This window comes from Maniola jurtina, chromosome Z (genome assembly GCF_905333055.1).
Source record: "Maniola jurtina chromosome Z, ilManJurt1.1, whole genome shotgun sequence".
Taxonomy (NCBI): domain Eukaryota; kingdom Metazoa; phylum Arthropoda; class Insecta; order Lepidoptera; family Nymphalidae; genus Maniola; species Maniola jurtina.
The window spans coordinates 15903710-15917500 of record NC_060058.1 but is presented as its reverse complement, the minus strand read 5'-3'; the positions used below and the strand labels follow the sequence as shown (position 1 = coordinate 15917500).

General features: G+C 38.1%; 1 protein-coding gene across 4 annotated transcripts in view; it reads right to left on the bottom strand.

Moving 5' to 3' along the window:
• The window catches only part of LOC123880704 (protein NDRG3-like), a 73594-nt gene extending 63506 nt beyond the window's left edge, over positions 1 to 10088 (bottom strand). For 3 of the 4 annotated variants that reach the window (XM_045928986.1, XM_045928987.1, XM_045928988.1), the window contains exons 1-2: positions 9892 to 10088; positions 9486 to 9694 (exon numbers count right to left, since the gene is read on the bottom strand). In XM_045928986.1, the coding sequence (XP_045784942.1) occupies positions 9486 to 9601 (116 nt within the window). In that variant the 5' untranslated portion in view covers positions 9602 to 9694; positions 9892 to 10088. Of the gene's footprint in view, positions 1 to 3957; positions 4048 to 6761; positions 6940 to 9485; positions 9695 to 9891 lie in introns of those variants that run through there. The other variant, XM_045928989.1, reaches the window with a different exon arrangement.
• Positions 10089 to 13791: the final 3703 nt, after the last annotated feature.

The window sequence follows — 13791 nt, the reverse complement described above, 5'->3', positions numbered from 1 at the left end:
TAGGTGACAGCGCCGGTCGACTGGTGGCACTGGCGGCCCGCATGCTGCCACGCCCAGCGCCAGCTCCAGGCGCGCCCTGGCGACCCCCAGGCAGCGGCCCTATTCGCTTATTCCTTGTTCCATTATCCATCATATAAAAGGGGGGGGGGGGGGGGGGGGTGAGTGGTGGTTACATCACTCGGGGTCCACTCAGGTCCCCGAGGAGGCTGTTTGCGGCCAGCGCGCCGAGCTTTGGGGAACTTGGATGTTGATCAGTTCCCCAGTTCCCTTAGTCGCCTCTATAATATTATCTAGTATTAATATTATTATTAATATTATTGTAAATTGAACAATTGAAAAGAGCAACCGCCGAGTTTCTTGCTGGTTCTTCTCGGTAGGAACGGCATTCCGAACCAGTGGTAAATTATTTGACGATTCAAAAGCACTTGTAAAAGTTTATTTGAATAAAAATCTATTCTATTCTATTCTATTCTAGTATTAGAATCATTTGGCCATAGCTCCACCGTGCTGGTCAAGTGTGAATTGGCAGATTTCGCACACCTTTGAGAATATCATGGAGAACTCTCAGGCATGCAGGTTTCCTGACGATGTTTTCCTTCACCATTAAAACAAATGATGTTTAATAGCTTAAAAAGCTCATGACTCCGAAAATTTAAAGGTACGTGCCTGGGATCAAACCCCGATCTCCCGAATAGGAGGCGGTCTTCTTAACCACTTCGCCTAGTGGTTAAGAAGAGCGCCTCCTGTTTAATATACCTGTATATTATCCATATCCATAATTCCTCCATATCACATCACACTAATATTATAAAAGCGAAAGTTTGTATGTGTGTGTGTGTGTGTGTGTGTGTGTGTGTGTGTGTGTGGGGTGTGTGTGTGTGTGTGTGTGTGTGTGTGTGTGTGTGTGTGTGTGTGTGTGTGTGTGTGTGTGTGTGTGTGTGTGTGTGTGTGTGTGTATGTTTGTTACTCCATCACGCTAAAACCACTGGACGGATTTGGCTGAAATTCGGAATGGAGATAGATAGTATCTTGGATTAGCACATAGGCTACTTTTTATCCCGGAAAATCAAAGAGTTCCCACGGGATTTCCAAAAACCTAAATCCACGCGGGCGAAGTCGCGGGCATCGGCTAGTTCATAATAATTCAGTGGGCGTTAACCATTTTGAGTGGCCAACCAATTAATAGTTTCTATCAATGGGATTACGTAAAAGACAGAGCTTTATACTGACTGCTCTCCGTGGGTAGAGTATATTCAGAATTGTTTCTCAGAACATTTACAACTACAGTCCTAGAAGTTAGCACAAAACAATAGCGGACGGATAATGCAATTAGCTAAGTACGAGCCGTGACATTAGTGGCCTAGTGGTTAAAGACGTGCTCCTCATATTCGGGTCACGGGTTCTATCCTCTTTTCGGAGTTATGTGTGTTTTAAGCTTTTAAATATTACTTGTCTTAAGAGGGCTCTCTCCGTCACTCGTTTCATGCAATCGTAGTTCCAATTTCATTTGAATATTAAGCTACCAAAGTCCAATTCAATTTTGCAGACATATTCTAGAAACTAATATCTGTGTCTGTGGTTTTCCAGATTTCTGTTAAAATATTAGGTTTCAAAGTTACGCGGTCTTAAAAATTTTCATACAAATCTTTGAGCCCCTGTAATTTTAAAACTACATATTTTTAGAAAAATCTAAAACACCACAGACACAGATATTAGTTTCTAGAATATGTCTGCAAAATTTCATGGACTTTGGTTGCTTAATATTCAAATGAAATTGGAACTACGATTGTATGAAACGAGTGACGGAGAGAGCCCTGTTAAGGGTGAAGGAAAACATCGAGTGGAAACCTGCATACCTGAGAGTTCTCCATAATGGTACTTGGCCGTAGACTATAGCCAAATCCTTTTCATTCTGTTGTCTCGGTCGGCCAGCAACGTGATGTTCAACGGCGTTTCCCGTAGGTGTAGTCACGATCAACTTACAACGGCATTCAGTGCCGTTTGGCGTTAGACGATTTTAACCACAATTCAATCGGCATTAGACGTTAACCGTTGAAGTGTGGCCACTCAGTTTAACGCGTTGATTATCGCGATAGTTATGGCGTTGTTGGCATTGACGTTAACCTTAATGTGGCCTAAGCATTAGAGACCCGTGCTCAGTAGTGTTCGGCGTTGGGTTGACGATGGAGATGATGAAGGTTCTACTATTCTGAATTACTTCCTAGAAAATTTCTAACTACAGTAGGTAGGTACTAAAACAAGTGTAAATTAAAAATTTATAACACCCCCGACGATCCAAAGTATTTGAGTTTTCCAAAACATCATTTTCAAATAAATAATTATGTATTTAGGCAACGTCCATCTTGACAGCTTGACATTTGTCAATTGACATAATATTAAGAACCTAACGGTTATCTAACCTTCTTTTCTACAAGAAAACTAGAAAAGAGCTGATAACTCTTAAACGGCTGAACCAATTTTTTTTGGATTATAGCTAAGAACACTCTCGATCAAGCCACCTTTCAAACAAAAAAAACTAAATTAAAATCGGTTCATTCGTTTAGGCACTACGATGCCACAGACAGATACACAGATACACAGACACACAGATACACACGTCAAACTTATAACACCCCTCTTTTTGGGTCGGGGGTTAACAAAACAATAGCAATTGCATTACCGATGGACGGATAATGCAATTAGGTAAGTACGTGTGTCGTGTACACCTCACTCACTGTCCGCTATTTGTAATTATCTCTGATTGCTTTCTAGGGTTCTGCATCAAAACGGAAAAACCGGTCAAGTGCGAATCAGACTCGCACACGAAGGGTTCCATACCATCATCACACTAATATTATAAAGGCGAAAGTTTGTATGTGTGTGTATGTGTGTGTGTGTGTGTATGTTTGTTACTCCTTCACGCAAAAACTACTGGACGGATTTGGCTGAAATTTGCAATGGAGATAGATAATATCCTGGATTAGCACATAGGCTACTTTTTATCCCGGAAAATCAAAGAGTTCCCACGGGATTTCAAAAAAACCTAAATCCACGCGGGCGAAGTCGCGGGCATCGGCTAGTACAAGATATATGTCCGCGCTGGTCACATACTATAACACTATGTGTTTTATATGTGGCTACCGTGGTACACCATGACCTAAATCCATCTCATTCTGAGAGACCTGAGTGAGTGGACTGGCGATGGGTTGAGATAATGATAATGATGGATACAAATCTGAAATTTCCAAGCAAAATGGACTGAAACTGTCTGAAATTGTCTAAAGTTCATAATAAATACGATTTTGAACTCATTTTCGAGCAAAACTTCAAAGTTTGGGATTTAATAACTACAGACAACTTCAAAACGATATAATAACTACAGGCGCTTAGATTGTTTAGAAGTCCTAGATTGACAGCTTCATCATCACTTTCCATCAGGTGTGATTGTGGTCAAGCGCTTGCCTATAGTAAATAAAAAAAAGAAGTATGTAAGTACTTTCATAACTGTATATCACAAACGTAATAGGTACGTTAGATTTTGCTCACAAGTATGTTTGAAAATACTTTTTGAAATAAAATGTTCAAAATAAAAATATTCCGCATTTATTACGACTTACGAGTACCCTTAATATAGTAAAGGATTTTATATTCAGCATAAAATTCTATAGAAATAAAAGCCGTTTAGTTTTCGTATTTTCGTGTCAAATATATAATATATTCCACTAAATTGTTATACACTTCATATGTACTGTAAAATCCGGCAGTTTTACTTGAGATCAATCAGAGTGAACTATGCCTCAATAGAGCCATTTTCTCTGAATTTGACGACCTCGATAAAAGATGGCGGCCAACAGCTGTTCTGTTTTGGCCGCCAAATAGAACAGCTATTGCCTAAATTCTTTCTCGCGACGAGTGACACAAACGTTTCTTCCATCCGAAGGCTAAGAAGAAACTTACCTTAGTAGAGCTGTTTCTTCTGAGTTGGTGGTCGGCATACTTATAGGATTACCGTTATTACTCTCCGCGTTCGACTCTTCTGCTTCTGATCTGAAAGAGTACACTAGATGTACAAAACCACCAGTATAATATATTATATGTATACATTATGATATTATATAGGTACTTTCTTATTTGTATGTATAGTACACGACAGGTCTAAATGGCAATCCGGGTATTAAGGGGGCCGCCCCGCACACCAGCACGTCTGTCGTGTCGTGTACTATATAAAATGCATTGGCTTATAGGAACGGCCCCAAACAAAAGTGCAATATTAGGCGTAAGGCGTGCATAAGGCGCTCCGCCCACGTCAGACTTTTTGTAAGTCCGATAATCGACTTTTGTCATACATTTTTTGACCGACTTTTTCTAGGACGTGTGCGTTTCAATATTGTAAATATGTATGTTTCATTTTTTGCCGAAACAAATCGGTCATCCATTGTCGGACGTGAACGGAGCTCTTAAAGAAAAGCAAAATTAATTGCTAAAAATTGCTTAAAAAGCAGTTAATTTGTTAGTTTGGTGATTTCAGAGCCAGATTAATCTAAGAGGGCTAATATCCTGAAAGTCTTGGAAAATGTTTAAAAATTAAAATGGCAATGGCAAATTAGAGCCTAGCTTTACGCTTAATTGGAGGGGAAGTCATGATTAGCATGGCTAATAATATTCTTTGAAAAAAAAAAATGGGTGGACCATTTCTAAGTGCAGGGATAAGAGTTGAATGGAGTCACGAAACAGACTAGACCATAAGGCAAAAGGAATATGAACGGACCTAAGAACTACTACAGAATTCCATTAAAATTAGCCCTTGACTGCGCTCTCACCTGGTGGTAAGTAACGATGCAGTCTAAGATGGATGCGGGCTAACTTGGAAGGGGTATGATAATTGTATTAAATCCACACGACACACACCTTAATGGTTTCTAAAGGCATGTAGAGGAATGCTTCGCTTGGTGACATGAACAACTAAACCGATTTGGCTGAAAATTGGAGTGCAGGTAGCTTAAACTCAGATTTAAGACATAGACTTTATATATAGGAATAGAGTTTTTTTTTAATTCCCCAGGAAGGGGGATTAAAAAATTCACTCAGACAAAGTCGCAGACATGGCTGTGGCCCCCACCAGATCAAATATAATAAATTCCCAAATCGTTTTCCTGCCACTTATAAGACCAGTGCACACCACTACGCCAGTGACAGGATGCAAAAGAATGGATATACGAGTATGCTAGAAGTATGAAGTATGTAAGAAGTAGAAAGAGATGGCGGAGGCTTTCGCCTAGACTATGGGATCCATATTTTTTAAATTATAAATCAAAGGGGCCTCCAATGTTGTGGTCGGAAACGTTGTGTTACTTATAGGGTTCTGCTTTAGTTTAGTTGAAGATGAAATGGTCAAAGCATAGATCATGGGATCCATATTTTAAACTGCTACTGTTCCTGGCGGCAATAAGTGATGGAGAGAACTGTAAAATGGGGGTGATCACAATATATTGGCAGCGGTCAAACTGATATAGAGTCTGGACAAGCTCTGCACAGCCGCCACACCAAGAAGAAAAAAATGCCATGCAAGAAGATGCCAGATAGGATCCAAACCAAACTAACACTGATGTTGAATCTATTTACTAAACTGACTAACTAAATACTGCATGAAGTTAGTTAATATACCAACCCATCACACTAACTCACTATTGAGCACGAGTCTCCTCAGAATGAGAAGGGTTTGCCAAGTGAATGGGAAAGGCAAGTGCAGATTGCCAGACTTTACACACCTTTGAGAACAATGGAAAACTCTCAGGCATACAAGTTTGGCTTATGCCTTGTGCCTCTTATTTCTTTCGCCAATATAGCAAGTTATATCTAATTACTTAAAACGCAACATAACTCTGAAAAATGATTGAACCCCCGACCGACCGGTGGGAAGGCCTAACGACTAGGCTAGCACAGCTTTTTTAATACTAAACTAACTAGTAAATATTATATACTGCAAAGGAAAAATGTAGAGATGGAAAATATATTAAAGTTTGATTATTACTGTTAATCTAAACCAAATTAGGCGGCCCGCTAAAATATGGTCTCATTCTTATTCGATGATTTAAGGTTCTTTTTAAATCCTGTGGGAACTGTCTGATTCATCTGGACAAAAAGTAGCTAATGTCCATCTCTGGTTTGTTAAAATTTGGTATGTCTGTCTGTTTATTTCGGCTAATCTCTGAAACAGTTGGGCCAATTTTGACTTTCACTGGCAGATAGCTAATGTTAAAAGGAATAATTTAGGCTACTTCAATTTTAGAAAAAGAATTAGGATACTGCGCAAAAAAATTAAAACCCATTAAATCCAATATATTACATTTTAATATTTGTTACAATGACTGAACAGATTTGGCTGAAAGGAATAAAGATGGCCTAAACTCTGAATTAAGACATAGGCTCCTTTTTATCCTGGAAAAGAGTTCCTGCAGGATTTTAAAATCTTTTATCCACACGAATTCGCAGGCACAGCTAGTTGTAATGAAAGTTAAAAGAAATCTGTTTTAGGAAGATAAAAAAGGGGAAAAGGGGCATGTATACTTGACTAGGAGCTGCTACATAGATTAATTCGGCTCAGGGTGATTAAAAAAGCAAGGCAACAAAAATCATAAAAATATAAAGTTTGCAAATCTCTATATAGTTACAGTAAGTTACGTGAACACTTAAATCGTTATGCAGTTCGATGCAGGCGGACAAAAGTATCAGAAACTTAGACAAACTTGAGAGAAACTTACCTAGAGTTCAATCACAGTCCTAATGTTTTGGAAAACTGCACGTTTTAAGGGATTCTTGAGAAAACAGACACTGTACACTTCACTGTTCACTCAACATAAACATTGACTTCTGCGGAGCTCGACGTCGTATGATAGAATCAGCTCTCAGAGCGAACTTCATAGAATAACTTCCGGCCGTTTTCACGACGCATGCGCGAATGCTGTACAGAGTAGTGAACACGCAGGCAGTGTTGCCACGAATCAGGAGTAATGTAGGTACTCTGTAATATTCCTCACTCTGTCGCTGGTAGAGAATGATATAAAAAACTGTCGAGTGCGTAAAACGGGCCACGAAACGGCCACGAATCAGGAGTAATATAGTCTGTAATATTCCTCTCTCTGTGGCTGGTAGAGCATGGTACAAAAAACTGTCGAGTGCGTAGAACGGGCCACGAATCAGGAGTAATATAGTCTGTAATATTCCTCACTCTGTGGCTGTTAGAGCATGGTACAAAAACAGTCAAGTGAGTAGAAAGGGCCACAGAATCAAGAATAATAATGCTTTATAAATCCTTTACTCCATGACTAGTAGAGCCTTTGTAAAGCATGTTACAAAAACTGTAGAGTGAGTACAGATGGCCTTAGAATCAGGATTAATATGCTATTATATTCCTCACTCTGTGGCTGGTAGAGCATGGTACAAAAACTGTCGAGTGAGTAGAACGAGCCACAGAATCAGGAATAATAATGCTTTATAAATCCTTTACTCCATGACTAGTAGAGCCTTTGTAGAGCACGGTATGAAACCGTAGAGTGAGTACAGAGGGCAAAAGAATCAGGATTAATATGCTCTATATTATATTCTTCACTCTGTGGCTGGTAGAGTACGGTACAAAAAACTGTCCAGTCGTAGCCGCGTCGGGCCACGAATTATATACTTTTTAATATTCCTCACTGTGTGACTGGTATTATAGTATGGTCCAAAAACTGTCAAGTGAGTAGAACGGGCTACAAAACCAAGAATTATAATGCTCTATGAATTCCTAACTCCGTGCCTAGTAGAGCACGGTACAAAAAACTCTAGAGTGAGTACAGAGCAAGAAATCAGGAATAATATGCTCTTTATTATAATATTAGTTACTTATATGCTGTGACTGGTAAGTAAGGTAAAGCATAGTAATTACCAAAACTGTAGATTGAGTAGTTAGAGTCTGTACTGAATTTCATAATATTCTATCTATATCATAATATAATCTGTGGTAAATTTTTCAAAATCTGCGACACCGAAAAATGTCACCTGTTATTTTAAAATTAGAATCACATTTTAGAATTCACCTCAAATTCTCTGATTTAGACTGATGATGCCCACAAAAGTTATGAGTTAGTGACTCTAGACTCTATTACTAATTTAATGATTAGGCTGCTAATTTTTTATGATTTTCACTTCGTTGCATTCGAATGTCAAAAGTTTGACTTCCAACTTAAATCTTTAAAAATAGCGCTAATAGTCAATTAATTATGTCAATTAAAAATTATTAACTATATTTATTTTCAGATGATATAATGTGGCTTTGCCGCGTTGGTTTAATTTTTTTCTAAAACTAAGTATCTAACGCCATCTAGTGAAAGCGGCAATATTATTTCATGTACGTATGTAATATTACGTACAACAAAATGGTGAGAAAAGTGGAAAAGTGAGTTTTCCAGAACACGATACAAACTTAAGTAGTTGTAGCAGTGTTACAAAGATGGAGTTAAATCTAATTAACCGTAAGTTTTTTGCAAGTTAAATCTTTCAAAAAAAAATGCTAGGTTACGCACTGCTTCTGATCCGGTCTCCGGATCCATGAAAATACGATTCGAAGTAGTAGGTACCTATTATCTGTATGATACGAGTAGTTTACGCATTAGACCCAACTTCCGTTATCCAATTTCTGTCCATCATCCGCGAGTCTCCAATTCGGAAAAACATCGGAAGAACGGAGGTAGATATGCCAAAGCTGTCCTCTGAATAGCTTGGATTAGGATCAGACATCGAATAAAGATGAACGCCTACTTATCCGAGCCGAAAGAAACGAAATTTTTGAATTACATGTGTATTATAGAATCTCATGAAACTACGCACACTTCTCCGCGTCGAATCGTCCGAATCGAAAGTGTGCGAGGTTTCATGAGATTTCATATACAGAATTCTAAAATTCGTTGCGTCCGACTCGTTCGAACTTCGAAGGGTTCGGCTCGGGCAGGTGTGCGATCACCTTTATTGCGTCCGAGTTTTATACTTATCCCCATTTTCACGGATTCGGATCGGATGCAGTGCGTAACCGCTCTTATGTGACAGCCTGAATTAAGTCGACGGTTCCGACATTAAGAGGACTCTCTCCGTCACTCGTTTCATACAATCGTAGTTCCAATTTCATTTTAATATTAAGCAACCAAAGTCCATGAAATTTTGCAGACATATTCTAGAAACTAATTTCTATGTCTGTGGGTTTCCAGATTTCTGTTAAAATATTCGGTTTCAAAGTTACGCGGTCTTAAAAATTTTCATACAAATCTTTAAGCCCCTGTAATTTTAAAACTAGATATTTTTAGAAAAATCTAAATATCGCGGGCATCATCTATTTGCTACAGAGATGGCTTGCATTCTAGAGACGGGCATAGGCTACTTTTAACTCGAAAAATCAAAGAAAAAACCTAAATCCACACGATCAGAGAATAATATAGAAAAGTAGTATTTTTTACCTTCTAACGTTTCTTGTGTAGTCGGTTTCTTCGTCAACTTCCATTGGCGTATCCTCCTCGTCCCTTACATAAATCTTCGGCAGTAACTCGTCCCAGTCGAAACCAAGGTTGTCCATCGTGGTAATTATTAAGTACGTAAATAACAAAGAGTTGAAGCTTCTTCTTTTATATAATTTTTTAAAAGTTCACTCACTTTAATCACTTGAATCCTGAAAGTGAAATGTTAGCTACTTAATTAATTCGGTGGTGATACTTAGTATATGTATATAATAAGTAAGGACATAATAGCTATACCTATTATGTCCTTAAATCGAATCACCAAAATTAATTAATTAATTAGTAACTTCACCGCATCTTTTAAATCTCAATTATTTTATCTGATCGATGTAGCATTAAATCTATTTACCTGTTAAAAATGACGTCAGTTCATCGAAATATAAAAAAAAAATTGATCAGTGTCGCGATAAGTACACTGCGTTACGATTTTACGAACAACCGTTAGTAGAGTAGGTACCTATTGACACTGTATTCGCGATTTTCTGTAAATATTATTTTATAATGGCGTCCTGTACCAGAGGTGTATCAACTATCAACTAGCGAGGATAAAGCACAGTGGGCGACTGATTCTGATATATTTCTATTGAGCATTGACCGTTGATGATAGTCAGCCAAGTCATTGTTAAGTCAGTGATTTGTGAATGGGTATGTGCACACCAAGCGCATGGGCCCTCGCGTTAATTCATAAAAATCACCACCCATATTACAAATGCGAAGGTGTGTTTGTTAGTTGCTTGTTAGTCTGTCCTTCAATCACGCCGCAACGTTGAATAGACGTGATTCTTTGTATGGGTGTAGGCAAGTAACATACCATCACTTAAGTTTTTACATCAAGTCCTACTTACCTACTTTTAAGTCAAAATTAGCAACTTTACAGGAGATTGAACTGCTATAGCCCTTCCAAGTTAGCCCGCTTCCATCTTAGACTGCATCATCACTTATCACCAGGTGAGATTGCAGCCAAGGGCTACCTTGTGTCTGAATAAAAAAGCCTCTGTTTCCAGTGGTTTGGGTTGTTGGATGGACATGCTCTTACTTTTCATTCCTTCATGAATTTCTTTTGAATATTTTCCTGTTTCTGACTGGTCGAAATGACGCGTATCTAGATTATCTGAGCTTCGAAATGTTAAAGCCAAAAACTACTTAAAAGTGGTGTTAGGACTTAGGGAAATCAAAGAGTTTCCGTGGAATTTTTAAAAACTTAAATCTACACGGACGAAGTCTCAGGCATCAGCTAGTTGGAAATGGAATGTAATAGGTATAGTTAGTAAAGAGTTCTCAGAGTTGCCACTGAATAAACATTTGAGTCAGATATAAACAATTGAGGAATTCCTTAGTGACAAAGTTGCATGGAAGCCATAGAGATATGGTAATCATTCATCCAAGATGGAAGCAATCGGCTTTACACTTTAGAATTTGATTTTCCTTCCATCGCGGTAGTTTGACAGCTACAGTGGGACGATCACAATTAACTCGGATTGGCCAACACTCTGTCGCTATTAAATTTGCTAACGCATTGGAGCAAAAAAAATCCATAAATTCAGCCAAACGCAGCAATTGAGATGGTCATAATGATTGATGCGGCTTTTTTTGGAATCAGGGTAAGTATAAGCTATCTCCATTTCTAATTTCAACCAAATCGGTTGTCATTTGGCGTTAAGGAGTAATCAGTTTCCGGCAGTGTGGACTTAGGGGGGCTAAGTCCACACTGCCGGAAACTGATTTTTATACAAGGAACCAAAAGCTTAATTTGCTATAATCCGCTAAACCAGACAAATCTGTATAGTGCAACATGCAGCATTCGACCGCCCGCCCTCCTACTGCTAAACATGCAGGAAAAGCAAGCCACCAAGCGAGCCACCACTGATTCTTGTAAGATCTGATTCGGAAGCAACAGTAAGTATTTCAACGTACGCGTTCACACAAACATATACGATTGTAGGATCCGACAATCGTACGCTCTATACCTGCACTTGCGCTCGGTGTAGTCACATATAGTCGTGGCCGAATAGTCGTAGAGATCTTGTTTCATAAGTCGGCATTAAGCGGCAATTAACTTAGATTTATAGCAATAACTTGACGATCATGTGTATGTTCAATTGTTTACTTTGTCACACATTACTTACTACATATATTTTTGTTAAGACCACGCGAGACCTTGAAAAACTACTACTATGTAGTCTAGCTACGTATAAATAATATATATGTCGCAGGGAAATGTCATAAACCGGGAGTTGGCGATATCCTGATCATCCCGACCCCATGCAGACTTATATTTATCCTACTTACCGCTAGAGTATTTTCGTGAAGAAATAAGTCGGTCATTCGGCCTGTCGTTACATTTCATAAAGTATGCTCAGTATTCTATGATATCACTAGATTTGTTAAGTGAAATGGTCTAATTGAGCTGTCGTATTAACATCTCCCGGGAGTTATCCCTTAGGGATATGGCCAACTCTCGGCATAGCCCGGCTGTCCAGTGCAGAAGTGCAGCCAGTATGCCTTGCACGATTTATACAATAATTAGATACCTGTAGGTTTTACTGAAAACTAATATGTAGTTGAATAGGCTTTTTTTGACGTTTCTGATATCGTTGTGCTATAGCATGTGATATCAAATAAAAGGGTTTGTTGATATTATATTTTTTAAATTAAATATCTAATAGTTTTAAAGTTATTTAAGAGATGTGAAGTTGGATAAAAGCTAGTATTAAGGACATTCTAAAAGCGCATGCTTTCTTGGAGATTTCTTGGCCAAGAAAACGCGGACCGAGTTGCATGGTGCCTGGTAACCATGGAATCATAAATAGTAATAGAAATAGAATCTGCTGTTCATTAGGATCGAGTCAAGGTATCGCAAACTTCACTTTTTCGTAAAAGTATAGTCCGGCCCACTTCTGAGCACGGGGTCTTCTCTCAGAATAAGAAATCTCAGTAACAACGCTGGCCAAATGCAGATTGGCAGACTTTGAAAACTATAAACAGATTTCATATTCAGCATATGATATTTATGCGACGTCGCGGGCATCAGCCAGTATTTTATTATTTCTGTTTCTACATATATGTTTACTGATGATTCACTCATCATATTCTGCGCGGTGACAAGCTCATACTCCTACCACTTCTACATTTATTTTCAATTCTGTGAGGTAAGTAGTGAGTCCTAATTTATTCCTTGTTCACTTGATAATACTAGCGTGTTTCAGTAATTCGTCTTGCTCCTTTTTAGCTTTCTGGATTTGAAATTTTTGCTGTGCCAAAGTAGATATAGGTACCTACCTACAGCAAAATTTTTAGATCTTCTTAGCTAGATATATTTTCCTTGTGAGTAACATTGTAGAGATGCCGCAGATCTTACGCGATATTCAATATTTTTCATGATATTTTCGAGGACGAAGTCGCAGGCAAAAAGCTAGTACAATAGGTACCTAAGTAATGTAATTAATACACTATACTATACCTACCTTGTTGGCTGCTGAATACAAAACAGATTGTTTAATCATGCAACTTTGTCATTATGAAATTCGTCAATAGGGATGTGTCTAACAAATCAGAAACTTTTTATCGAATGTCAAAACACGCGCATATTATGCGAGCTTAATTTATAAAAAAAAATCAAAAGAAAAATAAAACCGACTTCAAAAACCAAAAACACTAAAAAGTAGAAAATATTTTTTAGGTATGAAGTCGAGCGAGCATATTAAAACAAAATTAGAAATCCAAGAGTGAAGCTCGCCGACTTCATACCTAGGTACATTACACGTGTAGCTAAACAAAAATTATTTTCTACTTTTTAGTGTTTTTGGTTTTTGAAGTCGGTTTTATTTTTCTTTGAAATTTTTTTATTTTACAATTTTTAGTGGCCCCACTGTACTATAATATGCTATGCCCAGTTAAAACCCTACTGTTTACTAAGCTATTACACTGATCGCGAGCAATTTGCTCTTATCCATTGAGGAGTTTTGTTCTCCATTTCCGAAGATATTCATCAGATCTTCACCAAATTTATATGGGACCAACTGCACAGTATACCCTTTCAAATAAAAAAATCCAAATCGGTCCAGGGGTCTTTGAGTAATCGGGGAACATACATAAAAAAAAATAAAAAATAAAAAAAAATCCTCCTTTTTTGGAAGTCGGTTAAAAATGGTTACCTATACTACACTTAAAACTAAAAAAAGACGTGGATTTTACCTACTGAGTAATAATTTATTTTTGGCATAGGCAACATCCCTATTGTGTTATCATA